The sequence below is a fragment of the Delphinus delphis genome, chromosome 19 (assembly GCF_949987515.2).
Source record: "Delphinus delphis chromosome 19, mDelDel1.2, whole genome shotgun sequence".
NCBI lineage: Eukaryota > Metazoa > Chordata > Mammalia > Artiodactyla > Delphinidae > Delphinus > Delphinus delphis.
Window position 1 is genome coordinate 33,189,243 of NC_082701.1, and position 27,170 is coordinate 33,216,412.

The 27,170-nt window shown below is 40.7% G+C and overlaps 2 protein-coding genes across 10 annotated transcripts in view; one reads left to right on the plus strand and one right to left on the minus strand.

Moving 5' to 3' along the window:
- LOC132414796 (phosphatidylcholine transfer protein) overlaps positions 1-22,677 on the minus strand; it is a 161,466-nt gene extending 138,789 nt beyond the window's left edge. For all 8 annotated transcript variants that reach the window (XM_059997687.1, XM_059997681.1, XM_059997680.1 and 5 more), the window contains exons 1-2: positions 22,467-22,677; positions 7,744-7,831 (exon numbers count right to left, since the gene is read on the minus strand). The gene's annotated coding sequence lies outside the window, so the exon portion shown is untranslated. The remainder of the gene's footprint in view (positions 1-7,743; positions 7,832-22,466) is intronic.
- On the plus strand, positions 4,367-10,625 carry TMEM100 (transmembrane protein 100). Of its 2 annotated transcripts, XM_059997688.1 has the most exons (4): positions 4,367-4,480; positions 4,774-4,854; positions 7,174-7,316; positions 8,802-10,625. In XM_059997688.1, exon 4 carries the CDS (start codon positions 8,866-8,868, stop codon positions 9,268-9,270), a length of 405 nt encoding a protein of 134 aa, XP_059853671.1. In that variant the 5' UTR covers positions 4,367-4,480; positions 4,774-4,854; positions 7,174-7,316; positions 8,802-8,865; the 3' UTR covers positions 9,271-10,625. The 2 variants fall into 2 exon arrangements, with proteins under 2 accessions (XP_059853671.1, XP_059853672.1); XM_059997689.1 differs by lacking the exons at positions 4,367-4,480; positions 4,774-4,854 and adding an exon at positions 5,940-7,029.
- Positions 22,678-27,170: the final 4,493 nt, after the last annotated feature.

Consider the following 27,170-nt stretch of genomic DNA (forward strand, 5'->3'; position numbering starts at 1 on the left):
CAGGGTACCCACCATCCAAAGAATACTGGAAAATGCAAATAATAATTGAGTAATTCAATTATAACTGAATAACTAATGTAATTAGCACTAAATAGCTGGACACTTTGAAATAATCCATTTGAAAAATGATCTGAGCTTTCAAGTTTACATCTGACTTCAATGTAGCGTCATCTTTTTACTTGTTCATTTATTTGGCAAAAACTTTCCTTATGTATATAATTACTAATACTATCCTTCAGGAACTTATGGGAGATTTTCCAGTCAACATGATCTTGGTAAACCCTAATGTGAAGGCTTGCTTACAATGCATGAGGCCCAAAACAGGACATTTCTAAAGAAATCCATAGTGGACTGGGACTGCCATTTTTTTTTTAAAGCTTTAACTCACAGGGCAACATAAAATTAGCTCTTAATTCTAATAACAGACAAAGGCTGTTTCTCCAAATGTGAAGTGATTGGAACTCTCTATATGAACCCTTGGAGTAGTGATCAATGGGAGAAGAAAACATTTTCATTCCCAGAAAACATCTTTGAGGTGCTTTTTTCATGCTAGACACTGTACAAAAAGAACTGCATACTTATGTTCTTGTTTTTGAGGAGTTTAAAGTTAAACTTTAAAATTGAATCAATATATTATTTGCATATAGTCAGTACATTTGAAGTCTCAAATCTGAATTCTTAAAATATTTATTTCTTGTTCCAGGCAGAAAGTTAGCAATCTCAAACCATGTATGTATATTGCATATGTATCTGCAATTTTGTGTGTTTGCATGAAATGAAGTGAATTATAAATTCAATCATAATTTTAGTGGAAAATTCATCTGTGAGACTATGACAGCATTATTTGGCAACTAAGACAATGCTTCACAAATTAGTAGTCAGGCAGTAATGCCACTTTCTCTAGCATTTGCCTCTCTGTTGGAGAAATGGATAGCTATGCTAACCAAACTAAGTGTATACCCTCCGCACCCTGCCCTCTATTTCTTCTGACAGTATCACCAAGCTATTAATTACTTAGGCTTCAAAACCTTACAAACCCCTCTCCCTTGGTAATTTTACCCTGTGAAATCCATTGCCAACTTTTACCAATTCTACCCATTGTAGTGACTCCCCACCTGTATGCATTTTCCATTATCAGGCCCCCAGCACTCTCATGTGGACAGTCACAAAGGTTCTCTAATTTGCACACTTTCTGGCTTCTCCATTTTGACTCCCCACCCCCAGCCCCCCACCCCCGGCCCTGTGCATCCCAACACTTTAATTCCAGGCTACTACTGACAAAGCACAGAGCCGACCATGCCATCCTATTCAAAACCCACACTGCTCTCAAAATAAAGTCCAAACTCAACCCTGAGGCAATGATCTCACCAGCAACCATTTCCAGTCTTATTTGGACTGCTCCCTGTCTGCCCCATGCTCTCTGAAATTCAGCCACACAGGCTACTCAAAGCTCTCTGCAGATTTGCACTTTTCTGAGCTACATTTATATATAGGCTCTTCCTTCCAACTAGAATCACCTTCTCTCCTTCCCTACCTACACTGTCAAGTACCAATCTACCATGAAGCTTTCCCTCCCACCTGGATCAGACTGGTTTCATCTTCCAGGGGTCTCCCATAGCAGTTTGGTATTCCCTCTAGCAGAAAGATTACCTGCGGCTTTCCTGTCCTAGACTGTAAGCTCCCTGAGAGCAGAAATCATGCTTTACTTACTGGTTTCTATATGCTCAACTAGAACATTCAACAAGTTCTTGGCACCCAAAAGGTGTGTAGTAAGTATCAGTGCACCCCAGGCAAGTTAAGGACTTAACGCTGCTGAGTTTTAGTTTCCTCACTAGTAAAATAAAAATACAAAGACCTGAGACAGGGGCTGTATATCAGTGGTGCATATTAGATGATTGATAAGCCTTATTGTGCTCTCTCCTCTTCAAACTGGATGTATCATGTAGGTCGACTCAGAATGAAGCAACCTGGAGTTAGACCTGGGGATAGTGGCACCCTCTACACCCCCATTTCTTTCTCTAAAACATGGAGATAACAGAATCTACTTGTGGAAATAAACTCAACCTTCCCCTTACTTAAGCACAGAGCTTAAAATCTATGGTTTCAACTGAATATTTCATTATGTGGAGGAGGGCCAGACTGGTGAGCCCATCCCATGCCAGTCATTTCAAGACCAGAGCTACACAAATGGGAAATGGTGAATCAGGTCAGAAGGTATGTTCTGCTCTATGAATATGGAACAAGAGAAGCTAACTGACCCTTACAGAACATTGTAGATTATTAACTTTCAGAAAATTTTACTTGTTACAGGGTGGTTTCAAATCCCCAGGACCAGACTGATGTTGAAACCTAGAAATGTTGTGCTGATTTGGTGTGGATTGGGGTCACACGATGTTTGTGCACATCATTTTATGGACGAGTGACATTTGTCACCAGAGGCTAGGGGGAGATTGCTTCTGTAAAAAGGCATAGAAGGGCCCCATATTATCAGGGATCTAGAGGAGGGGCAAAGCGGGGAGGGTACTGTTGTCCCTCCCTTTCCTTTTCTGGAAAAGGCAAAAATGGTGGGCCTTACAAGCCCCTGAATACATGATCCAGAGCCCAGTAGGGGAAGCTGACCCAAGTGCTGTGCACTTGTCTTGGGAAAGCGTCAGTCCAATTTGCTATAACTCTTTACCTCTGAGCTTCCTCATCTTAGTCCTCCAAAAATATAATGTACACAAATACAAAGGATTGTGCCAGACACATGGGGATGTTATCATAGCTGTTTTAGTATATACTCAGATTTTGAAACAAGGAAATCAGCTCTTCTCATCCGAGGCCAGAATGACAATTAGTTCTTGATGAAGTGAAACATAGTTTATTCATCCTTCCCTAAGGTCCCACCATGTTATTTGATTGCAGCAATTCTGTTATTTTATGTTTATGCAATCTTTCATAGTGACTCAGAACAAAATGGGTAAGAGAATGGTGACCAGAGTGTACATCTAAAAGATATGTTTTTCTTTCTATATCTGTGTGGATTTTATGAGTTTGGGGTACCTTAAAATTGACCAGCAAATAGTAAAATATATACTTATATCTGAGGCATACCCATTATTCCACTTGTTACTATCAGATCTCCCTATTTGATGTCCTAGACCTCAAAGAGAAGTGCTTTGGGGCAGGGGTAGGAGTAGAAATAATATGACCTGTTATCCAAAATGAAAACACAAGCACAGATCACTTTCCAAAATGTCCATGATTTCAGAGCTTAAATGCAGACACACCCTTAAAAGAAGCATTGGAAAGAAGAAAAATTGGCCAGCTTCCCAAATCTCACTGAATCCAACTGGACTGGGTGATGACGGAGATCAAAGGCATGTGGCGACTGGACAGAGAACTGGGAGGAACTGGCATCTTCAGGCCTGCTGAAAATTAGCCAAATGAACCACACCAAGCAAAAGCAAACTGAAAGTAAATATGGGAGAGTAATTGAATGCACATGGGGGTGCTCTTCACCAAATGAAAACTTTGTGTGTTCCCAAAGGAGAGATTTCCAGGTCTTCAACAGCATCGACCCACGGCAAAAACAAAATAGTACCCTTTCTAATTGAGAAACTGAATCCTTTTGGCTTCTACTGAAGGGACACAGGCAAAATCTCCTCTTGGTCATGGTACTCACGATTTTCCTTGTCCTCCTCCACTTCTATATCTCCCTTCCCTAAATAACTTTGTTTCTGGCTTGTTTCTAAGTAAAACGAGATTTTTTTTAATTTGGGGGAATTTTCTCCAGAACAGCAAGTGTTCCTAATTCTGCTTTTTATGATGCCTTTGGTGGAAGTTTAGCTCAGTTGCTCAGAGCTGTGATTTTCCTGTGTACCACCATTTCCATGGTGCCTTGCACCCCTCTGATGAACAGCCCTGATAACACCTCTCCTCTGGCTTTAGGGAGAGGGTTCACACAAGGAACCAAATGCCATTTCGCCATCAATGGATCTCTTCTTCCTTTACTCTTCTATTACTTGCTTGTTATGGTGAAAAAATTAATTTGCCTTTTCACTCCCCACTGCACATACTCTCCCAACCCCACACCCTCCTAGAAGTATAGAACAAGGATTGCAACTTCTTTTCTGCAGGTTCACAGTATTACAGAGAGATAGTATCAGAATGGGGGTTTGGATAGGGAAAACCTTGAAAATGGAAGCCCGAATGAGGATACAAAGAAAGAAAAACAAAGGAAGACACTCTTTCCAAATTTGGGTCCCTTTAAAAAAAAATACATGGATTCCATTTTCATAGAGGGAAATATGGAAGAAAATACAACAGCACTTAAGGAATTTCCTCTCATCAATTTTTCTCTGATCCCTTAATTGTGTTTAAGCCTTGGTGAGTACTTTGTTTACAGTCCCTAGCGTAGTGATTTGCATCACCGTCTCTGGCTAGCTGTTGGCCTGGCCGGGAGCTGGCAGCTGTGTCAGTCCAATTCTGGCTGGGAAAGGTAAGGATCTTTGCCTTGATTTTTGAAACTGGGAAAGAAACGTGGAATGTCTTTGGAGGGGTGGGGTGGGGTAGGAGGATGTAGATTTAATTCATGAATTAGAAGCTTTCTGAAAAGTTCTCCAAGCTTAAAGGAATCTCCTGGAGCCTTCTGTTTAAAAAGAACCAGAAAGATTTCCTCTCCCTTCTGAAAGAAGTCTTGCAGAAAGAAGGCTGGTTGCTTTGTGAATGAGATTTTGCATTTGCGGGCAGGTGTCTCTTAAGGCACTCTCAGGAATGTTTAATATCTTACAGGCGCAGAGAGGAGGGAGGAAAAATCATTCAAAGGCATCAGGCATTGATCACTAGGAATTCTTTGAATTTTAATTTGAAGAGGTAAGAATCATTTAAAACTGCAGGTGTTCTTGGGTATCTATTCTTTAGATATTTCTGCTTTATCCCAAAGCTTTCTACTTCTCTGTATTTATCAGTACAAACCATAAGTTGTCTACTAGCAATCTGAAGATGTGCATCTGTGTATCTGAGCAGATGTACATACTCTGAAGAAGAATTAGGGTGAATGTAACATCTGAAGCCTGAAAAGGCTGAGGAAAGCTTGGGTATTAGGAGCAATAACGACAGACCAACTCTGTTCCCAGCGCACAGATGCATTCACTATCCCTCAGTATAAGTTCAGCCAAGAAGTCACCATCAAAAAAAGGTGCCTCTGGCCTCTCTCTGGAAGGAGTTCAAATGATGTACCTTTGACTTTGACAATGGGGGAACATGGTCAACAGGAAAGGGTGATGATATTCAAAGCTTCAGTGGGGTTATTGGATTACGTTGGGGAGAAAACAGCCCTGCTAGAAAGTAAAGAGGAATTGCCCCCGAAGGCCACAGTTCACAGTGGGAAGACTGCTGCTCTCATAAGGAGCTTCTCAAGAACCTCCAATTACGTGGCCCGTGGCTCCCAATATCCCTGTCCTCCCAGGGCATTGCTGGCAAGTGCTGAAATGCCGTAGTTCTAAGTACCCCTTCTCAAACACCAAGTGACAGGACTCCTCCTGGAGGATGAATGTGTCCCTTTACATCCCACATTTTTAAAGTCTGAAGATAGTCGTGGCCGAGGCCCTCCAGGTACTCATCAGCCGCAGCAGGCTGGGCTCCCCCGACTCAGCCAGGCCTCAGGAACTTTTCAACTTTATTTCTTTTTAATGAAGAAGCCCTTTCTCTGATTTCCATTCTGGTCCCTCTCCCTTTATGAGAAAATCACCAAGGTATGATTTCTAGACAAGGATGGAAAGAGTGGGCTATCGTAGAACAGAGACGAGCTGCCTGAGAACATCCATGCCCTCCACCGGAAGTTAGAGAAATCTAACAACTCGAGAGAAAGAAGGAAAACAAATCTCTTTCAAGATTTAATTTATATTTGTAGTATTAGTTGTATCAATTAAAAAGATATTCAAACTTGTATGGATTAAAAATAGATGACGGATAACTTTTAGCTACAGAAGTATCGGGATGAACTTATAATAGTCATCCAGTATTATCTCATTTTTCCCTCCAGAAGACAATCTGGGGCTTTACAATTTTAAATAACTTATCTGCAAGAAAGTCTAGAGCTCTAAGTCCATTTGCAGACAGGGGGTGGGAAATAGACATTTATTGTTTGAGAGCGTGACATGTCAAGCCATATATGTTTGAATATTTAAAATACCTTGCTCCTTTAAGTGGGTCAAGGATCTGCAGATTGATACCAGCCAGGAGCTTGCTACAGACCTATTAAATCAATCTACATTTAGCAAGCTCCTTACGTAATTTGTGTGCTCCTTAAAGCCTAGAGTTCAAACCAAGGGTTTCTCTCTGTGTGAACTTTGTCAGATTACTTAACCTCTCTGAGCCTCATTTATAAACTATCTATAAGCTCATTTGTAAACTAGTGAGAAGTCATGTTAATGCATGCACCTTGCAGGTGCTCTATAATGACAGTGATGGTAATGATGATTTCAGCATTGCCGAAGTTACTCACTTCCTAGCACAAGTAGTAATCATGTTTAAATCAAAATGACTGTTTTCCCCCCTTAGTCACAAACATTTGTATGTCCCACCCTTGTTCCTAAATGAATTAATATCAAATAAGGGGGGGGGTTAAGCTTCAGATGAACAGCACACATATATGAAGAAAGAATATTCGGGAAACCTGGGAACATAGATTTTTGCTGGCTTAGAGGCTGGATTCAGCTGCTCGATGACTTCACAGCTGTTCCTCCCGCCCTAAAAGTGTCTATCCCTTCGGCTCTGTCCCCTCAGCTGGGTCTGCAACGCTGACTCTGGGATTTTCTTGTGAAAATGCCTGCTGGGCGGGAGGAAGATCTGGAGGTTGGCTGGGGAAAAAATGAGTAATGCAAAGCAGTGCGCTCAGTAAATGCTGCAAGAGAAATAAAAGTAAAAGCTGCCTCCTGTCTCTAGGGACTCTAGAATGATTCTGACTTATCATGTCACTGAGCAGAGCTGGGGGAAACCAAAACTCGGAATCTGCTGGCAAGGAAAAGAACGAAGAAAAAAAAAATGGTAGGGAGGGGCAATCCGGCGGGGGAGGAAATAAAAAGAGAGAGAGGGAAAGACAAGCGTCATTTAGGAAGAGGTAGAGTAAAAGAAAGAGCTCCAGGATCTAAAACCTACCATATAGTATTTTGTATCTTTTCTTTTCCCCAGAGGAGATCCCTGTCCTGTCACTTTATTGACAGACGTGCTGTTACAGGCTGTCTTCCCAGAGGTCGCAGAAGAAGCTCAGACGCTGCTGTTCCTTCCCTCCCAAGTCCAGTGGTCTCCCTGGTAATGGATTGCTTCTCTCTGAGGTACGGGTCAGTGTAAGTCTTTGGGGGATGGAGCTTCATTTTCAGGTTAGCTGAAGTCTCAGCTTTGGGGTGAAGATTCTTTTTCTTTCAGACAGAATCTCAAATATCCTTTTACTGGCCTAGCCAGTATTTAAGGTATCATTGAACAGCAGTGATTAATTTGGTGATTAAAAATCCCATGCAAATAGGCAGCTCTAACTTTTAGTTCATTGCACAAGGAGTGATATTTTTGACCTCCCAGAGCAAGGAAGAAACTGTGAGGTTTGATTTGCTGTTGAATTAGTTTTCAGTGGGTGCTTAATATGATCAAAGTATTCATCTCACTGAAATCATCTCCAGTATCTTCCTTTAAATGCTTTCACTAACTATAACTGCTCAACCCTTTAGCTGCTGGATCACTTCTCGAGGGTAAAGGAGAATGACTTACCATGTCTGAGCAAGAGAAGAGTGTTCACTGATTTCTCATAGATGGCGTTTCAACCAGAGGCTTTTGATCGAGAGTCTCAGATTTCTCCCTGAAATGTTCAGGTTCAAAACATTTAGAAAGATACAGCGCAGCAAGTTTTTGTACACAGCAGCGTGGGGTAAAAATGAACTTGTAAATCTTTATGCTTATCTAGTATGCTTTTTTTTTAAAACATGTGGTACATACAATATCAAAATTCCTTGTTGAGTTTAATGGAAAATTTGTGAATTGACAGCTAATTATCATAATAATTGATCTCTTTAACATAAAAAAGCACAAAATTCTGTCCAAAAAACTGTTGAATTATTTTTCTTATTTTTCCCTTTTCAAATGGATCAGAGGATATTGCCGCATTTTAGCTCACAAATCCTAGCCTTATTGTCCCTGAATTTTTGCCCAACTGCACCCCCATCATGGACCCAGGATGCATGTTTCGCTGTATTTAATAGTCACAACAATAAAGACTTGTTAACTGTCAGTTGATGTAGAAGAACATCATTTGTACGCTGATTGCTGGTCTTGACGTTGCTTTGGTGCACAGCTAATGGGCAATAGTTTGGAAAGAGTGCATGTTATGCCCGGAAACGCCGGCAGAGTCTAGGTTGCTGTGAGTGTGGAAGGGACTGTGCGAAGTGTTGTTTATAACGTGTTCTCCTCTTGAATGAGGCTGTTTTGGGATTAAGATTGAGGCTTCTCTGTGTGTTTAGAGGAAAGAAAAGCAATAGACAAAGCAGAAAAGCTTGTAAAACATTTGCAGACCGCCAGAGTGTATTAAGCACTGTAAAGTGCTTCCTGCTTTTTATATCTTCCCTTTCTTTATGGTTCTCTGCTTTATCTTGTTTTCTTCTCAATGCAAAGAGAATGCAAACAATTAGGAAAAAAATATATTAAAGTTGATTTTCACATGCATCCATGCCTCCTAGAAAAGAACACAGTGGTCTTTCCCCCAGCTCTTTACTCCTACTTGTGAGGCTTACTCTGATGCATTCAACTGGAATCTCCTGTCTTCTCCTCCACAGCTTCCACCCTGGTGAGACCGCCCAGGTCTAGTCTGTGAACTCAGCTAGGAGACATACTGTAAAAATGACCGAAGAGCCCATAAAGGAGATCCTGGGAACCCCGAAGTCTCCCAAGCCAGTGGCAATGGAGAAGAGCTCCAATGGTGAAGTCATGGTCACCATGGTCCCCCTGGTCAATGAGATTCAGCTGACAGCCGCCACGGGGGGCGCTGAGCTCTCCTGTTACCGCTGCATCATCCCCTTCGCCGTGGTGGTCCTCATCGCTGGGATAGCGGTCACTGCCGTGGCTTACAGCTTCAATTCTCATGGCTCCATCATCTCCATCTTAGGTCTAGTCCTTCTATCATTGGGACTTTTTTTGTTAGCCTCCAGCACCCTGTGCTGGAAGGTGAGACAGAGAAGCAAGAAAGCCAAGAGGCGGGAGAGTCAGACGACTCTCGTGGCAAATCAGAGAAGCTTGTTTGCTTAGGACTGAATGAGACCAAACGGGATGTGTGGTCTGAAGGACCTGCTCTCACTTCATCCGCCAATGCACCCAGGACTGGTGTGGGAGAGGATGGACTTGGCATTGCCGCAGACCAGAGGCATGGGGGTGGCCTGAGGGTGGAGGATGGATGGGGTTCTCCTCTGTGAGCAATGACTTGTGTCTTCGATGACAAACTTAATTCTAAGGGCTGTTTCTAAGACTGAAAAATCAGTGTTTCCTCTACATTAAACATTTTAGGGGTCGTGGGAGGTGTGCGGCATTAGACAACATTTGGTTCACCTTGGAAAGTAGGCAAGAGAAGATGAGTTCTGGCACACCAGCAACCTGCCTCCAAAAGAGATAACCCATGCTATTAAGATGTTATATCATAAAAATGTTCTGCTGAGAGTCTAAACTGCCTTGAACTTTGCATACTCCTGTGAAATTCTGTGATCATTTTTTTCCAAAAATTGATTCTCTAGCATCTGTTTTATTTTTCACTTTCAGTAACTCATCACTGGTGGTACTTTTCTTGAAGAATAAACTAATATTTTTTTTATGTTTTAACATTGGACAGTTTTTAGTTGATCGTAATGCTGTGTCAGAAGTTTAAAAAAAAAAAGGTAAAATGTGTAGCTACTCGATGACATGTGGGGATAAATTAATATTAAAATAATCCAATATAGCACTTTTGATGATTTTTATATTAAAGTTTAATGTACATTTTATTCAAAATAATAAATACTCATTGCTGCTGAAACTTCTTAAATGGTTATTTCCATTGTAGTTACTGTTACTGCAGTTCCAGATTGCCCATCTTTCCTTGCCTTATCAGCAACAACATCTCAATTGTATTTCTCTCAAATGGGCATGTTGCTTCTTCCTAACTTAACTAAAAGATTTTTATTTTTTATCACATCATTTTTTTTCACAACTTCTGAAGAGTAATATGAATTATGTTTATTCTAAAAGATTTATATGCCATTATAATTAGGAAATCAATGCCTTGGGTCAGGAATTTTACAATGTGTTGTTAAATGTGTGTTACATATTTATCAGATCAGTTGTTAAATATTTGCTGAACATATTTTTGAGCAGCAGCTACATACCAGGCATTGTGTAGATTCTCAGGCTGCTTAACTGACTTAGCAATAATACAATGCAAATAACGTTACTGCTTGAATTCTGTGAATATTGAGCAGTTAGGACTCTACGCCATAACTCTAGCCAGAAATATCCCCAGTTCATGTCGTTTAAACCATATTAAACTAGAGAGGAAAGATAGGCACAAAGCCTTTCCTAAACCTTGGAAAAACAAAGCAAAACAAAACAAGCCTAGCATAGCACTTTCGATGAAAGGCATTCTATCAAGGACTTTAATTAAATGTGGCAGGAGCCCTCTGGCACTGACTGCTCCCTGGTGCTCAGGTGGTTTTGTCAAGGGGAGACACCTTGATGACCTAGTTTCTCCTGGCTTTGAAGGTCAGATGGTGAAAGTCTGGAGTTGTTGAATACAATCATCTTGAACACATGCAGGTGAACACTCCTCTGGACCAAATGCAAGTGTATGGCATTGTGTTTATGACAGTGGGAGGGATACTGTATTTTGACATGCTTTTTTTTTTTTTTTTGCTCAAAGATATCCAAAAGCTCCCCACTGTTGATGAAGAAATTTCTCAAGTGAGTATTCAAGGTCCTGCTCTGTATGCTCCAAACAAATGTATCCAGCTTTCATTCTTATTCCAACCCCAAAACTCATGAGGTAGCCAGACCAGATGATTCCCCATTCCCGGATTAGGCTTCAATTTTCCTGCCTCCATGGACGTTCAAACTTCTGTTCTCCCTCCATCCTTATGCCATCCTTTCCCCCTCCAACTCAGACATATCCAGATCCTGCTTCTCATTAGAGCCCCAGCTTAAGTGCAACCTCTTCCCAGAGGTTCCCATTTATCTGAAAGGAATTGCTCCTTCAAGAGTCTCTACCTATTTACTCTCTGATGGCAACTTTCATTTTCTACCACGTGAGTACCATAAATGTTTTATCTTCTTCCAAAACTCCTTAGAAGTGCATAACGTGTCATATAATTTTAAACCCCTAATAAAATGTCCTGCACAGATTAGATACTCAGTAAGTGTTTGCCTAAATGAACGAAAGAATAAAAATCAGAAAGTGTTGAGTGTTTGATCCAGAATTACAGTTTGTTTTAATCCCGTAAAACAAAGTTCTTTAGTTCTCACCTCTCCCAAAATAGGTCATCCTACCCCACCCTGCCTCTACTGGAAGCACCAGGTCCAGGTGAGTATTTACTACCTTTGTATAATATTTCTCTAGCCACGCCTGCCCTTCCAACTGCTTGAAAAGTAAACGTGTGAATTATTTCAGGCCACCAGGGGGCCTCATGCTGCTACCTGAGAGTCCCAAAAGAAACCCCATGGAATGACTTAAATTGTAAAGACTGAAATAGGATCATACCGGAAATAGAGATACCTCTCCTATATGTGAGGAGTTAGAGAAGATACTCCACTGAGGCCACCCCTACCCTCTTCCCTAAGCCACTTTGCAATGGCTAATTCTGGGTTTTTCTAGTAAATACAGGAAGGTCTTGCCCTGCTGAGGGAGCCTCCAGTCACATTAAAAAGGTATACACACCTGCAGAGCTGTAAGGCACAGAGATAGTCCTATGTACTGTGGCTCCCAACTCCCACAAGGAGAATAAACCCAGACTTGAATCATGATATCACAATTATCTCATAACATACGTCTTTAATGGTCAAGGTTTGTCTTTACAAATGGTTTGATGATCTAGTGATAAGCAGGTGTTAAATGCATGCATAAGCATGATGCAGGCATATATGTATTGAAAAGATAACCTGGCCCTACCCTGGAGGATCAGAAACCAGTTATCACCTGGAAGGATTTTCCCTAAACCTCATACATCCTAGAATGCACAGGAATAACTTTTAACCCCATCCTGGGCAGCAAGTCTCTGCCCAGGTGAGAAACACAGCCATCTAGGGAACTCTGCTCTCCCCACCTCACTATCACGGTTGATCTAGGAAACCTTGCCTAGAGAAGATGGCAAGGTCAGATGAATCACGCAGGTGGCTGAGGCCAGATAAGCTCAGGAGAGCCAGATCACAAATCCTCAGACCTACCTCTCTGTTCCACGACCACCACTAGACAGACAGACAGACAGAGACAGAGACAGAGATCCTGGTTTGTACCGTGTTATGGTTTTGAACTTGGAAGATCTGGTTATGAATCCCAGCTCTCCTGTTAAACTAGTCAGGTGATCTTGAGAAGTTAAGCCTCACCTTTAAAATAAGCTTAGCTTTAAAGAAATGATTTAAATTGTGTCATCTATAAAGCACTACACTCTTGCAAAATTGTTATTTTTCTATCTAATGTTGACCTCAGCTTCTTTCTGTACTTATTGTCCCAACACGCCATCAAGCATCGAGCAGCCCCCTCTTTTGGTTAAATGGCTTTAATTAGTCACTTGTTTAACCTTGACATTATCCATGAAGGCTCTCTAGACCAAAATAATCTGGGGAAAACACCTGTTCCAAATATGAATATTAACTTACATTTTCTTAATATTGTTATAATTTTTGGTGCGTTCACATACATTGGAGTCATTGTAAAGGTATATTTAATACAGAAATTCAATTATGTGTCTTTAATAAAAAGGAGATCAGGAGAGTGAGAAACCCCCACACACACCTCCCCTCCTCCCATCCCCATTCCAGCCAATCTCATCCGAGTCTTCCCCACAGAAAGGAAGACCAGAGCAGGAATCTAAAGAGAAGCAAAAAAAGTAAATTCCTTGTTCCTGGTTTTTGAGCCTCAAGGGCATCTTACTGATTTAAGGCTTATCTAAGTAATTTTCAAATGTAATTTGTTTACACTCGATTTTTTACATTACTCTTTGACCCTGTATATGATGGGGCTCAAATATATCTGATATTACTCAATATTCTCCACCACACTTTGAGGTTATAAGTGCATGTCCACCCTACTCTCAGGTAAGCAAACTATAGTTCCGAGAGGGTAAGTGGTTTATCCAGTCAAGGTTTCACAGCTGGTGAGGCCTTGAGTCAGACCAATTTGCTGACCAGAGATTATATTTATTGCAGGTTTATGCTTAGCTGTGACAGATATCGTTTCCAGAATGATAGGAAAAGGAGACCAAAAAGGTGTTCTAATACCTATTTTCAGAAAACTCTTTTTAAAGTATAATATACATAGAGAAAAACGTATAGCTGAATGAATTTCTCACACACACACACATACACACAAACCTGTGTAAACAGATGGAAAAAACAAATATTGCTGGTCCCTCAAAAGCCCCCCTTGAATCCGTTTCCAGTCATTATTTCTCCAGGAGGATATCTTCACTCTAACACATGAGTAGTCTTGCCTGATTTTTAACCTTATATAAATGGAATTGTGGAGTGTGTACTCTTTGTGCCTGGCTTCTGTGCAATATTATGTTTATGAGGTACGTCCATATTGTTACATGTCATTACAAAGTGTTTATTCTCATCTCTGTGTAGAATTCCACTGTATGAATACACCATCATTTATTTATCCTTTCTGCTTTTGATAGGCATTTGGATAGTTTCTAACTATTAAAAATAGTACTTGTGGTAGCCAGGCTCCCAGAGGCCCCCCAAAATAACTGCCTCCTGATATTCACGTACCTCCTACATTGTCTCAGGTTGCTTTGTGTGGCCGATGGCAGAAGTGATGATATGTCACTTTTTTTGCGGTACGCAGGCCTCTCACTGTTGTGGCCCCTCCCGTTGCGGAGCACAGGCTCCGGATGCGCAGGCTCAGCGGCCATGGCTCACGGGCCCAGCCGCTCCGTGGCATGTGGGATTTTTGCGGACCGGGGCACGAACCCGTGTCCCCTGCATCGGCAGGCGGACTCTCAACCACTGCACCACCAGAGAAGCCCTGGTATGTCACTTCTAAGACTGGGCTATAAAGACACTGAGACTTTCACCTCGGTGCCTCTCTCTCCCTCCTTTCTTTGGGGGAAGCCGTCTGCCATGTTGTGGGGACACTCAGGCCACCGTGGAGCGGCCCATGTGGGGAGGCACAGAGACCTCCAGCTAACGGCTAGAGAAGAGCTGAGACCTGCCAGCAACTACCTGAATGAACTTGAAGGTGGATCTGTGTCCCCAGAAGACAGCTTGACCAAAACCTCATGAGAGACCCTCAACCAGGGCTGCATTACGTGATTATATGACTTTAGCGGTATCTTGGCACTCGTGTCTCATGGGCCCTTTCCTCCACTAAGAAAAAAAAAAAAAAAAAGATGATTTTCATTTATTGCAAGAAGGAATTTGTACTGACAAGCACTGTGAGCTACAGGCACTGCACGAACTGTGCCTAATGGGTGAATTGGCCCTTCATCCAGCTAAGCCGAAAATTCCTGACCCACAGAAACTGAGATAATAAATGTTTGTTGTTATAAGTTGCTAAGTTTTGGAATAATTTGTTATTCAGCAAGGGATAACTAATATTGTGCTATTATGAAATTTCTTCTACATGATTTTTAGTTTACATACTTACACATCTCCTAGGTTGAGAAAGATCTAGGAGTGGAATCCCTGAATTAAATAAAGGATGGGTAATGTGTTCAGCTTTACTGCCAGTTTTCAAAAATGTTTGAATCAATTTATTCTCCTACCAGCACCATAAGAGAGTTCTGGATGCATAACGTCTCGATCAATTTTTCTCATTTTCCATCTTTTCCATTTTAGTCATTCCAGTGGTTATAACATTCACTTTTAAGTATATATTTCAGAAAGGCGATGCCCCACCAGAAACTGGGACATGATAGGGCAGAGCAGGCTAGAAAATGGGAGATTAGAGTGGAAACATAAGATTTAGATTTGGGCTTTGAAAAAGCAAAGCAGCAAGAAATAAATTCTTAGGGAAGTGCTCTGAGACCAGGAGCTCCCAGGCTAGACACTGGGAATTTAACTCATAATGTGAACAACAGCATTTACCAAGCACTTACTATACTCTAAACATTACTGTCTGAGATTTGTTTGAATGGATGCTCTCACTTGATGAAGCAGATCCTAATATTATCTGTATTGTACAGATGAGGAAACTGAGAGGCAGATTAAGCCAAGTAATTGAGATCCCACGGCTAGTAGAGTAGGGTCTACTACTTAATTGGAATGCCTGTACTCCCAGGTACATGGTAACCTTTCAATACCTGATACTTGAACAAACATCCCAGCAGAAGCTGAGCAACACAGGGTCAAGAGTCTAAGCTAACGCTAAAGACCAAGTCAACAGTTTTGAGAAGCTAGAACTGAAAATGCAGATGACCTCTGAACCATCTGCCACCAGAAGCCTGGTCTTCTTCTAACATGCAGCATTTTCCAAATACCTACAGACTCTTATTAGCGAACCTGGGACCGTCTCAGGAGCCCAGCTTCATCTGCCACCAAAGCTGGTGCTTTCATTCCCAGCCTCCTTGAGTTTCCTGTGTGGAAAACTCAAGACTCAGAATAACAGCCAGCCTCAGCCTGAAACTGGAGGCAGGGTACAACAGTGCATAGCAGAAAAACTTACACTTTAGGGGGAACCAAAGAAGACTTCCTTAAGGCAGTGACTTGACGAGAGTAAGACTATTAGAAGAGTTAGCCAGGTGCAGGGAGTAAGAAGGAGCAATAAGGGATACTCTCAGAGGCAACACCATGAGTGAATGCTGAACAGTCATGGATAGAGCCAGCCTTCAGCCTCTCTGCCTCACTGGATCATTGAAAGGCAAAAATGAAAGAACTTGTTACGGGGATTTATCAATTGCAAAATTCTGTCCAAGCAAAGAGGCTCAATAACTCCAATATCCACAGGGCTCAAACTTATCACCAGAGAATCAAACATTCAGGTTCTAAAGGAGCAGAAACACTTTACTTCAATCTATGAGTTCTACGGGGATCATGAATAAAAAATATTATCATAACTAAAATCTTCTTCCTCCTTATGATATCAATACCTATCTTCCCTGAAGATAGTGTAACACTGTGGTTAAAGCCATGAACTCTAGAGATGAAGCACCTGGTCTTGAAATTCGGCTTTCTCACTGTGTATCTCTGCACAAGTCAACTTCTCCATGCCTCAGTTTCCTCATCAACAAAATGGGAATAATAATGGTATACCTCATAGGGTTGTAGTATTAATTGAGTTAATTGATATAAAGAACTTTATGTCAAAGACTGGTACTCAACATATTAGGTAGTACTTTTATCTATCTTAAAATTAATTTTAAAGCTTAGCTGATGCGTGATTTCAGTGAGTTTTTATGACATTTAAAACTACAGAAGCTGCAAGAAAGTCAGTTTAAATGGGACATTTGTAGAAAAATAGCAGTTTACCTCAGGAGTGAAACTGCAAACACTGAGAGAAAACAAGTTGACACAGGAATTTGTATTAGGCCATATCTGTCAGGAACTCACCCCCTCCAAATCCATGTACATATCAATGTTTTGTTTTCTTAATCAGAAGTTCCTTATGTTCAGCATATCCTTATCCAAATTTATATATCTCAGAAAAACCTTAAAGCTATCATGCAATCTGATAGAGGGCCGGTTAGCATTTACATTGGTGCTTAGATGTAGACATAGCATTTTCACTTGCATCACCTCGTTAACTCCTTCCAGAAGCTGTATGAAATATTATTCTCATTTATAGATGAGGAAATGGGGGCTTGGAGAGGTGAAATGGTTTACTTGTGATCCAACAGGTCATACCTGACAGAAATAAAACTGACAAACAGATCCAGGTCTTTGTCGTTCAATTCCATCTTGTCCCTGGACCCTGAGGTTCCTATAGGATGCCCACCCTTAGGGGTCTATGCCCCTTGGCCATGCAGCTAAGGATGTTTCAAAAGTCTTAAAATGGGTTATGCCTACAGCTATGCTTTACCGTTCTTTCTGACTGGACACAGACATTTTTAAAAAGTTAAGGTGGTAAGCTGAGATTTGTATCAACATCTAAAATAAGCATATACACACCATTGTAAAGCTATTATACAACAATAAAGGTGTAAAAAAAAAGTGTATAGTTTTAAGTCATATAGAAAATATAACATGATTATGCAACACACAAATTTTACTAACGAGATCTTATTGCTTTTGAGGATTTTATTTTGTTTTGTTTTATTTTTAAATAATAGAAGCTTACGTCTCAACCAAGAGATCATTTTGATCAGTGGTTCCTAAATGCCTGTCCATGCACTAACTACATCAGATCCACCTAGCAGCTCTACAAAGACCAGGATGCACAGGTGCTGACCCCAGAGATTCTGGTTCAGTAGATTCAAAGTGAGACCCAGAATCTGTATTTTAAAACAAACTGTCCCAGGAAATGTAAATTAATAAGCACAATATGATACCATTTTATTTCTCAATAGATTTATAATAAAGTAGAGGATTAATAAATACAAGTACTGGTAAGGATGAAGAATCAGGTAATATGGCCATATTTTATTAAAACTTAAATGTGTATGCTCTTTATCCCACTTTTGGAAATGTATGATAGCTATAGATGTAATAGAACTACGTGAGTATTTATTTCTGCATTGCTAGCTTGTGCACACACATGCACCAAAACAACCTTTGAATGAATTATGGTGCCTCTATATTATGTATACCATGTAGCTAATAAAATGAATAAGGCAGACTGGTATGTACAAATGTTAATTTGGAAAGATGTCTATAATATACTATGTGAAAAAGCAAGTTTTCAGCTAATATTTATCATCCAATACCATTCTTATAAAATAAACTGGAAGTGTATCTGAGCACATTTAAACAAAGAAAAATTATAGAAGAACACATGGTGTGTCATTAAGTGTGGGTACACCACTGGGGTGTTACTTCAGGGAAAAAGAAGAATTTTTTCTTTAGACTCCTCTATACTGTTTGAATTATTATAATGAGCAATAATTAAAAGGATATAGAACGAGGGGGAAAATAAAGTGGTACTTGGAGAAATACCACAAATACAAATAAAGCACTTATTGAGTCTGGTTTGCAGCAATGTTAGGGAATTGCTGACTCACACCAGCTCCCTTCCAAGATGAGGTTCCTCTCTGATTACTCATTCACTCGTTCACTCATTTGCTCAGTATTTACTGAGGACTCACATCGAGGTATTGGAAATTTAAGAAGAAATTAAGTGAAAAGAAATGTATTGTGATTGAATTAAGTCTGGCTCAGGTATTCAGGTATAATCTTACAAAAAGAGTAAAAGCCTATAGGGTCAACTTCCCATTCTATGTGTTAACCTCATGTATTTGGATTCCAGTACCTCTGGTATCACGATAGAATGGGAACACAATGTCTGTGGTAATCTGGAATGAATACATATAAGAATCTTGAGTGTAAAAGTAACCGGAGTACAACATAGACTATTGGTTTCCCCTTCCTTTCTAAGTTAATCACAGATGTTTATGGGACACAGCCTTATGTGTGTTTGGTCTCATTGCATTACTTGTGGTACAACGTTGGTAAATTAATGAATCAGTAACAATTCAGAATATTCACTCAGGAGGCAACAATATCCTAAAAAAATACTCTTTACCTAGGAAACTTGAATAGTAGTAGAGATAACCCAGGCAGGGCTGCTGAGAAAGCCCTTTGTGCTGTTTTAATGGGGACCATCCAGCATTGAGTCACAGTGGATCTGACACTCAGAGCTCTCGGGTTCTCAAGCATTTTCATCAGGAAGTGTAGGCCACGTCCAAAAAAAATAGACTTACACTTTTGCTCCATCTCAGCCTCCTATCGAGAAAAGCAAACACAGATGATTTTCCATTTCAAGTTCAAATACAGAATGGATGGCTTTTTGTTTTGCTTGACTGGGGTAGTTAATGAGAGTTCAGAGACTGGCAGCTTGCCAGACATAAATCAGTTGTGATCACATTGTCGTATGAACCCAGAAAAAGAAATAGAAGAGAGGGAAGGGGTAGAGCCAGAAAAACTGTACATTTGGGAAAGGCGTGACTGTGATCACTGGTATTTCAAGGTCCGGAACACATTGCTTTTCTACAGAGAGTGGCTAGTCCAGAGAGAAAAGGGACATTTGGAGGCAAGATATGTGTTGCTTCACTCCTCTGCAACTAGACTCTATAATGAAGTGTTTGCATCAGAGGAAGGCTGACGACACATTTTAGCGCTTTCACAGTTCTAACTTAATCATGGCAGGAAGGTTTCCTGCTACTGGGAGAACAAGTTGCGTCACTAGGAACATCTGACTCCAGGATCCAGTGTCAATCACTTTGCCTAAGGTCATTAAAAAATACTAGGGTGTCACCTTACAACATAAAGGCTTTGCCCAAGTGACAATTAAGGGGTAACACATAGCATGATAAATAATTGAACAGGTGGATTAGAGAAATGTCTTTCCTGTGCAAAATGAGATGGGTGATTGCCAGTCATAAATCCAGCCTCTTTGGCCACATTCCTCCACAACCCGGAGTTCTAACCAGTCAGACTGCTCTATTTTTTTCAGTTTGCCTTTTTTGGTGGTTCAAGGAGTCTCTGGCCTCATGGAATCAGACAAGCTGTAAAGAAAGGCAGCACCTCAGGAGAAGTTCCCGAGAGCAGCTTTCAAGGGTCTCCTGCTAGTGACAGGTTGCAGGGACTTGCCCACTGGGTGGAATAATATTTGGATGTGGTTTGTGCAGGACGAAGTCTGCTGTGGATCAAGTGGATTTAAGAAATGCCCTGTTTGACTCGCTAGTGTCAAAACACCTGTGAAGTACAACCTGAACGTCACCTTTCATACAGGGTCTCACATTTGAGTTTTTAACTTCCTTTCACCCCAGACCAATAACAGTTTAATCCTCCCAAAAGGGGACACAGGGTGCTGATTTACCATGCCTTTCACAGCAGTCCAAACAGGTTTGCTTATTGATGTCCTGGAAATATTTAACACCAGAAAATTCCTGAATCCTTGACTTGGTAACTGCCTATCAATAGATGTTTTTCCAATAGAGGAAAAAGAAGAGAGAGAGAGAAGGAATGAGGAAAGAGATAAAGAACACGGTGACTTTTACAAACAAGCCATCATCCTAGTTTCTATTTGCAGCCCAGTGGCAGTATTTGCAGTTCTCAGTAAAAATACAACCCTTGAACTTGGAACTGCCGATACCACAGAATATTTTTAAATGGTAACGAAAGGAGTCTGAGCACTCAGACTGGCAACCCGCAAAGTTCCTGGGCCACACGGTGGATAGTATTTGAGATTCACCAAGCAGACAGACCCCTGTTTCACCAGCTAGGTCAGGTAAAGAAGACAAGTTGGGACAAAAAGAAAGGCAGACGTAGCAGATTCCCCATCTTCTACAACAGAAAAGTTAACCACGCTAGAATTGTGCAGAGGCAGAATGTGAAGAAAAATAGATTTTTTTAAATAAAAAAATTTACGAGGGAAATTTCAAACATATACTAAAACAAGAGAAAATGGCATAATGAAACCCCAGGTACCCATCAACCAGCTTCAACAATCATCAACTCACAGTCTGTTTTGGTTCATTTGTACTCTCCCCCAACTCCCATTTACCACCAGATTATTTCGGAGTAAATCCCAGACAACGTGCAATAGATGATTTAAAAGGCAAACTTTTATAAGGTTTATGACTTGGTTAGTTAGTGAAGTTAAATGCTGTAGAAGACCAATTAGGATAATTCATTTTGAATAGATACTCTAAGAAAAGTTTAGACAAACTTTCCCTGAACTTTCATACTAACTAAAAATTGGCTTCACATTAGTTACGTAAAACTTTTCTTACGGGTGCTGTCTGATGGCAGGTGAACAGCAGACCTATATGCAGATAAACAGCCGACCTATATGGTCTTGCAGGAGTTGTAGCTTAGGAGAAATAAGGGTGGAGTGTAATTGAGAAGGGTGCTGACCCAGGAAAGGGTGCAAAATGAAGTTTGAGATTACAGGGGGCATGGAGGGGCACGGAGATCAGAGAGTCTTTGCCGGTAACTACGTGGTCTGTAGCCAAAGCTGTTTTTTGATCTTCATCCTTCAGACCTTATTATTAATCTCCCCAGAGGGCAGCCCTTTCCCTCCTCACACACCCAATCCAATCCGGAATCACAAAAGGGCAAGGAAGGTTGGGGGTGAGCATCTGAACATATTAACTTCCCTGGGCTGCTCTGTAGCTCTACCTCCTAGCCTCTACTTCCTCATCTGTGTAAAGCAGAGAAGTGCAAGCAAGGTGCTCAAAACACAATGGAAGTCCATTTGCAGTGTGTGTAGTACATGCAAGCACAGATTTAGCAGAGATAAAATTACAATGTTGCTTAAGAAGTTTTTGTTGTTATTGTGTATAGATTAATCAATCCCAGGGTTAATCCTTTGCAACATCTCACCTCCCCCATACATTTAATTACATCTGGATAAATGAAAACTAATTTATATGTATACATATTTCTAAGTTATATATAACTAAGTTATATATATTTTCACAGTTGCATACATTCAACTCAATGGATTTTTAAGCTCCTGCTATATAAAAAGCACTGTTGTAAATGCTGGGGGCAATAAAAAGTTGAATAATAAATGATCATTGGGCTCAAGGAGGTTGCAATGTAACAGGATTCTTAAGGCAAGTATCTATGTGGCCATAATGCTACAATAAGAAAAATACAAGAAAAGGAAACAAATGTGAGTGACAAAAAATGTTATCAGCAGGTGATGAAGATGCAAAGAAGGGAACTGTCACTAATTGATGGAAATGGAGAAATGAATCCTAAAAGGTGTCTTGGAAGAAGTGCCATTGACATGGGCCTTGAAGCTGGGGCAGGAGTTCAGTTAGTGAAATTGAAGTTGAGGGGAAGAAAGCATTTCAGGAAGAAAGAAATGTGAAAAAAAAGGGAAATATAGTACAAGTGGAACGTATTCAGGGAAATGCACACAGGCCACATTGGCAGGAGTAGAACAGGATATAAAAGGCAAGCTGATTGTATCAAGGCAGGTAGCAGAGAACTTCAGAGAGAGTTAAATACACAAAGCCTGAAGCAAGATTACTTGAACCTAGCTCCGGCCCTGAGCTGAGTGATCTTGGATAAATCACTGAGACCTTAACCTTCAAGGTCTTTGTCTATAAAATCAGGATATGAACAGTGCCCATCTCTGGCTACTGTTGTTTCATTACCTTATCTGTGCAGCATGATGAGGTTTCCTGGATGGTGCAGGAGAGGCAAGGCCACTTCAGTTCACAGTTGTGTTGGGGATCCTTCCACCTGCCACCCCAGACATGAGCTGATCCAGATAGGTTTGAAACCTGGAACCGCTCTAGAGAAGTAGGAGATTCTTCTGGAAGATGGCTTTTTGGTTGCTGGCAGGACATCAGAGCTTTGCCTGGATGGAAAGCATGTTCACAATCCCAGGGAGGCCCAGCCAGCAGCAGTGCTTGTGTTGACTTTGCTGGGCGGGCCACCTGCAGGTTACTGGCTGGAGAGGGACCCATGTTCTGAGATCAATGTCGGGATCGTCCCCTTTTCAGTTAGTTTGCCTTATGACACAACCAGCTCTGTCTTCAGCACACTCCCAGCCCCAGGACCTAGAGCGCTTTCCAGTTGAAAAAGTCTCAAATGTGGAAAGAAAAAGGGGGGGTTGGGGGGTGGAGGGTGTGTGAGAGGTAATGGGAGCTGACAGCACTGGGATGGATGGGTCACCTCTCTGCTCTGTCCCCTTTCCAGGGTTATAAGATCCTTTCCTCCTGGAAGGGGTGGAGTGACAGCTGATGCCAATTTAGTGGTCACAACTGGATGTCTCTCCCTTCCTGGAAGGCCTGGTGACATCTCTCCTACCATTGTGATTAGCAAGAAAGCATTCACAAGGATGATTATCTAATCAGGGAATTAGCCTTGATTCATGCGGTGAGAATCAGGAGACTCTTAAAAAGTCTAACAGAAAAAAAGGTCCATATCAGGAAATAGCACCAGTAGTCATACCCTGACTATTACACACAAACATATTAAGATTTGGGGCAATTATTTGTAAACAATCATCCAATCTAATTGGCAGATATTTATCTTGAGCACCTACTCCACTTTAAGGTGCCAATTTCTCCTACTTGATTTCTTCCCTTCCAGTCACTGTACTAATTTCTTGGTTATGGTCTAGGGGCCATTTGATTCCAGATTCCCTGTGGTGCTTGTTAAAAGTTGAGATTTCTGAGCATCACCTTAGATCTATGGCATCAGAATCTACAGGGAGTGAAACCAAGGGATCTGAATTCAAAATATTTTTATTAAGAAAATTTCAAGCATATTTAAAAAGTAAAGAGAAAAATATAATGAACCACCTGCCATGGACTTGTCACCAGCTTTAATTATTATCAACTCCTGGCCAATATTATTTGATTAATATCCTCTCCCCAAATTATTCTGAAGCAAGTCCCAGATATATCATTTCATCTGAAAATATTTCCATCTCTAAATAATAAAGACTTTTAAAAACTCTAAATACAATTATTATTTCTTAAAAAATTAAGAATATTTTTATACCAAACTAGTCAGTATTCAAATTTCCCATGTTGCCTCACAATTTTCTGAATCAAAATCTGAGTAACTTTCCTGCATTTCAATTGGCTAATATATCACTTAGCTCTTTTTTTCTTTCTCACTCTTTTCCCCCTTTATTTCTTATTTGTTGAAGAAATTGGGTTGTTTGTCCTGTAGAGTTTCCCAGAGTCTGTATTTTGTTAGTTACATCTTTGTGCTATCATTTAATTTGTTCTTTGACCCCTGTATTGTCTTTAATTGATATAATAATGTTATATAATAATTAAATTTACAATTTATTATGTATTTACTTATAATTATACAATAATTTCCTTATTACCATTGAAATGTAAAACCTTGATCAGATTCAGATGTGATGTTTTTGTCGAGAATACTTCCTAGGTGGTGTGAAGTATCGAATACCTCCATCTGGGGGCACTGCATGTCTGGTTGTGTTTTTATAATATTAGTAGCTATTGATGAACATTGCTCAGTTCCATTAACTCATTGGGAACTCCAGTTCTTTATTTTTAAAGCAATGCAAGTAAATTTTACACACCTTAAAACTCAAGGGTTTTACTTTAGTCCTTTTTCCATTCTGCTTACACAATTACCTTACCTTACCTTACCTTATTTGCCCTCTAATAAACTCTTCTAATAACAGATTGAGACCAGCAAGACAACCCTTTGGCATGTGGGAAGACCACAGTGTTGTATTTATCATTACTTTTTAAACTTAAATATGAAATTAATATGATCAATACTTCATATATGAATCCATCAAAATACTGAATAAGATTTGTAATTAGGTGGACATATATTTGGGGAGTAACTCAAAAATATTTGATGGCATGCATGATCAAGAAGGTTGGGACACTGTAGCCTAAAGAATGGAGCCCACATCATTGAGCTTGTCAGATAGGTACCATTCCCCCAGCTTTATTTCCCACCGCTGTCCATCCCCTCACATCCTATTTCGTAGAGACAGCGGACTTCAGCCACTGCTCAGTATTTCGTGTTCTTTCACACCTCATCGTCAATGCATGCGCTTGCTCTGTGCCTGTATTGCCCTTCTTCCAGTTCAACACCTGACAAGTCCCTCTCTATTGAAGCTTAGCACAAGGAGGAACTTTTCCTTTCAAGCCCTAATGAACATGATGCATATCTTCATTCTGGCTTTTATCTTTTGGCAATGTGATCGTTCTTTACATGTTTGTCTTTCACTAAGAATGACATCAATATGAGCAGAGGGGCTGTGTCTCTTGTCTCTGTATATTTTGTCTCTGAGTATTCTTCTCTGTATTCCTAGCCCAGGATGGGGCACATAGGGTATACACTTAGAACATGTTAAGGATGATGAAGAAAGGTAAGATTTGAGCTTGATATGGACAAGCAGAGAGAAGTAAGGCACAACAAAGAGATAATTGTGAAAACAACAAGGTACTTTGGGGGATAGATAAGTTAGGATCCTTAAGGTTTAAAGCAACAGAAACTAGCTCTGTCTGTAAGAAGGACAATGGAAATGTATTGGAATAACATCAGTGGCTTACAGAATCATCAGAAAGCGGGAGGACCAGGCTTAGAAAAAGGTAGGAAGCAAACATACTTCCCCAAAGCCTAGAAGCAAGCAGCACAATAGTCTTTCAGCCAGAAGAATCTAGCCAGGATGCTGCTACAACGGCCATAGGACTCAGCCAATGCCACCCCCACCCCCACTGTAAGTGAATTCCAACTGCTTATCTATCTTTGCACCACTCACTTAGTAGTCATTCTCTTGGATGGGAGCATATGATTGGCTAAGGCTAAGTCCGTTCTCATACAATGGGAGCAAGGAGGGAAGAGATGGTGCATTTGACCCTGTCTCCCACCAAGAATAACATAATGGGAGGATTCTCCCCCAGATAAGAAGGTAAGGTGGTTGAACTGTGGGATAGCCAAAAATAAAAGTACATTTTACTTTAAAAATAAGTAAATTATATTGACATTAAGGCAAAGAATTCATCTAGGGGAATGGTGAGAGATGTCTAGAAAGATAGGTAGGAAACAAGGAGTATAGTTCCTCACTAAATATCCAGGCAAAATAACTTAGTATTTATGCTGTAGACAATGGAAGAGCTCCTGAGGTTTATCCCTAGAGGAGTAATATTATTAAAGGAATTATTTGGATGATTAAGGTGATCCCTTTTGGAATGCTGGATTAGACAGGAAGACACTGAAGGAAGGGAGATCAGTTAATGAGTATTTGCAATAGTTGAGGCTCCAGAGATTAGTCATTAATCCAAAGTCTAGAAAAGTTGAGTGGGAGCCTCAAATATCAAAGATAAAAGCAGATACTAAGTCTGGATCAAGAGCCAAGCATTACAGACCAGAAAAAAAAAGTAAAGGGGAGACAGGAGACCAGACTTAGAAAGTCTCCAAGGAATTTTGCTAAGTGGACTGCTGCTCTCTGCACCTGTTGTTTCTTATTTAGACACAAGTGCTTCTACTCCTATCTGGGGATACCTTGAAGGCATCACATGGCCTCCACCAGGTATTAGTGGAGATTGGGATAAGGGCTGGGTAGGAAAATGTGACGAATGATAGACTGATGGTATTACTAACAAAAATGTGGTGGGAAATGTGAAGGACAGGTCTGATGGAAAATGGTAACTTCCATTAGTCTAGGTACATAGAGTTTTGGGTACTAGAAAGGCTTGATGTAGAAATATCTGCAGGAAACTGGAAAAACAAGTTCACATCTCAAGAAGTGGTTTGGGGTGTGGGACGGTTGGCCCTTCTGGTTCATTCCTTTGCTCTGATTCTATAGCACTGGGAAGATATACTTAGTATTTAACCATGGAAGCAACAGTGAAGTCAGTCATTTAGATACTGGTTAGTACCATGGAATACATACATCTTTCCCAAAATGATTCCCTTGAGATCTCTAGGACATCTTGTGAAGTCTGAAGCTAGCTCCCCCAGCAGCCATGCTGATTTGGGGGGAATCTTCTAAGGATTTCTGCAAATGAGGTGCCTAGGCTCATATCAGGGACAGATCGTGATTATTTAGCATCCAAGGAGATGCCCACAGATTTCTCTTTTACCCAAAGTCACCTTTCCTGACTACCAACTTAATTAGCAGATTTTCTGCCTTAAAATCTGGTGGGCCAGGCCCATGCCCTTCTGGCTCAGCTTACCCAGAATCAGAAACAGTACAACTCTCCTTCCACCAACATTGGTGCATTTTCCTGTGTCTCCTTCCTGTGTATTGTCATGTATTTGCACACACCTCCACCTCAATGCTAGCTACACCATATTACAATTTACGCACCTATGTGTCTGTCTTTCTTGCTTGCCTATGAGCTCCAGGA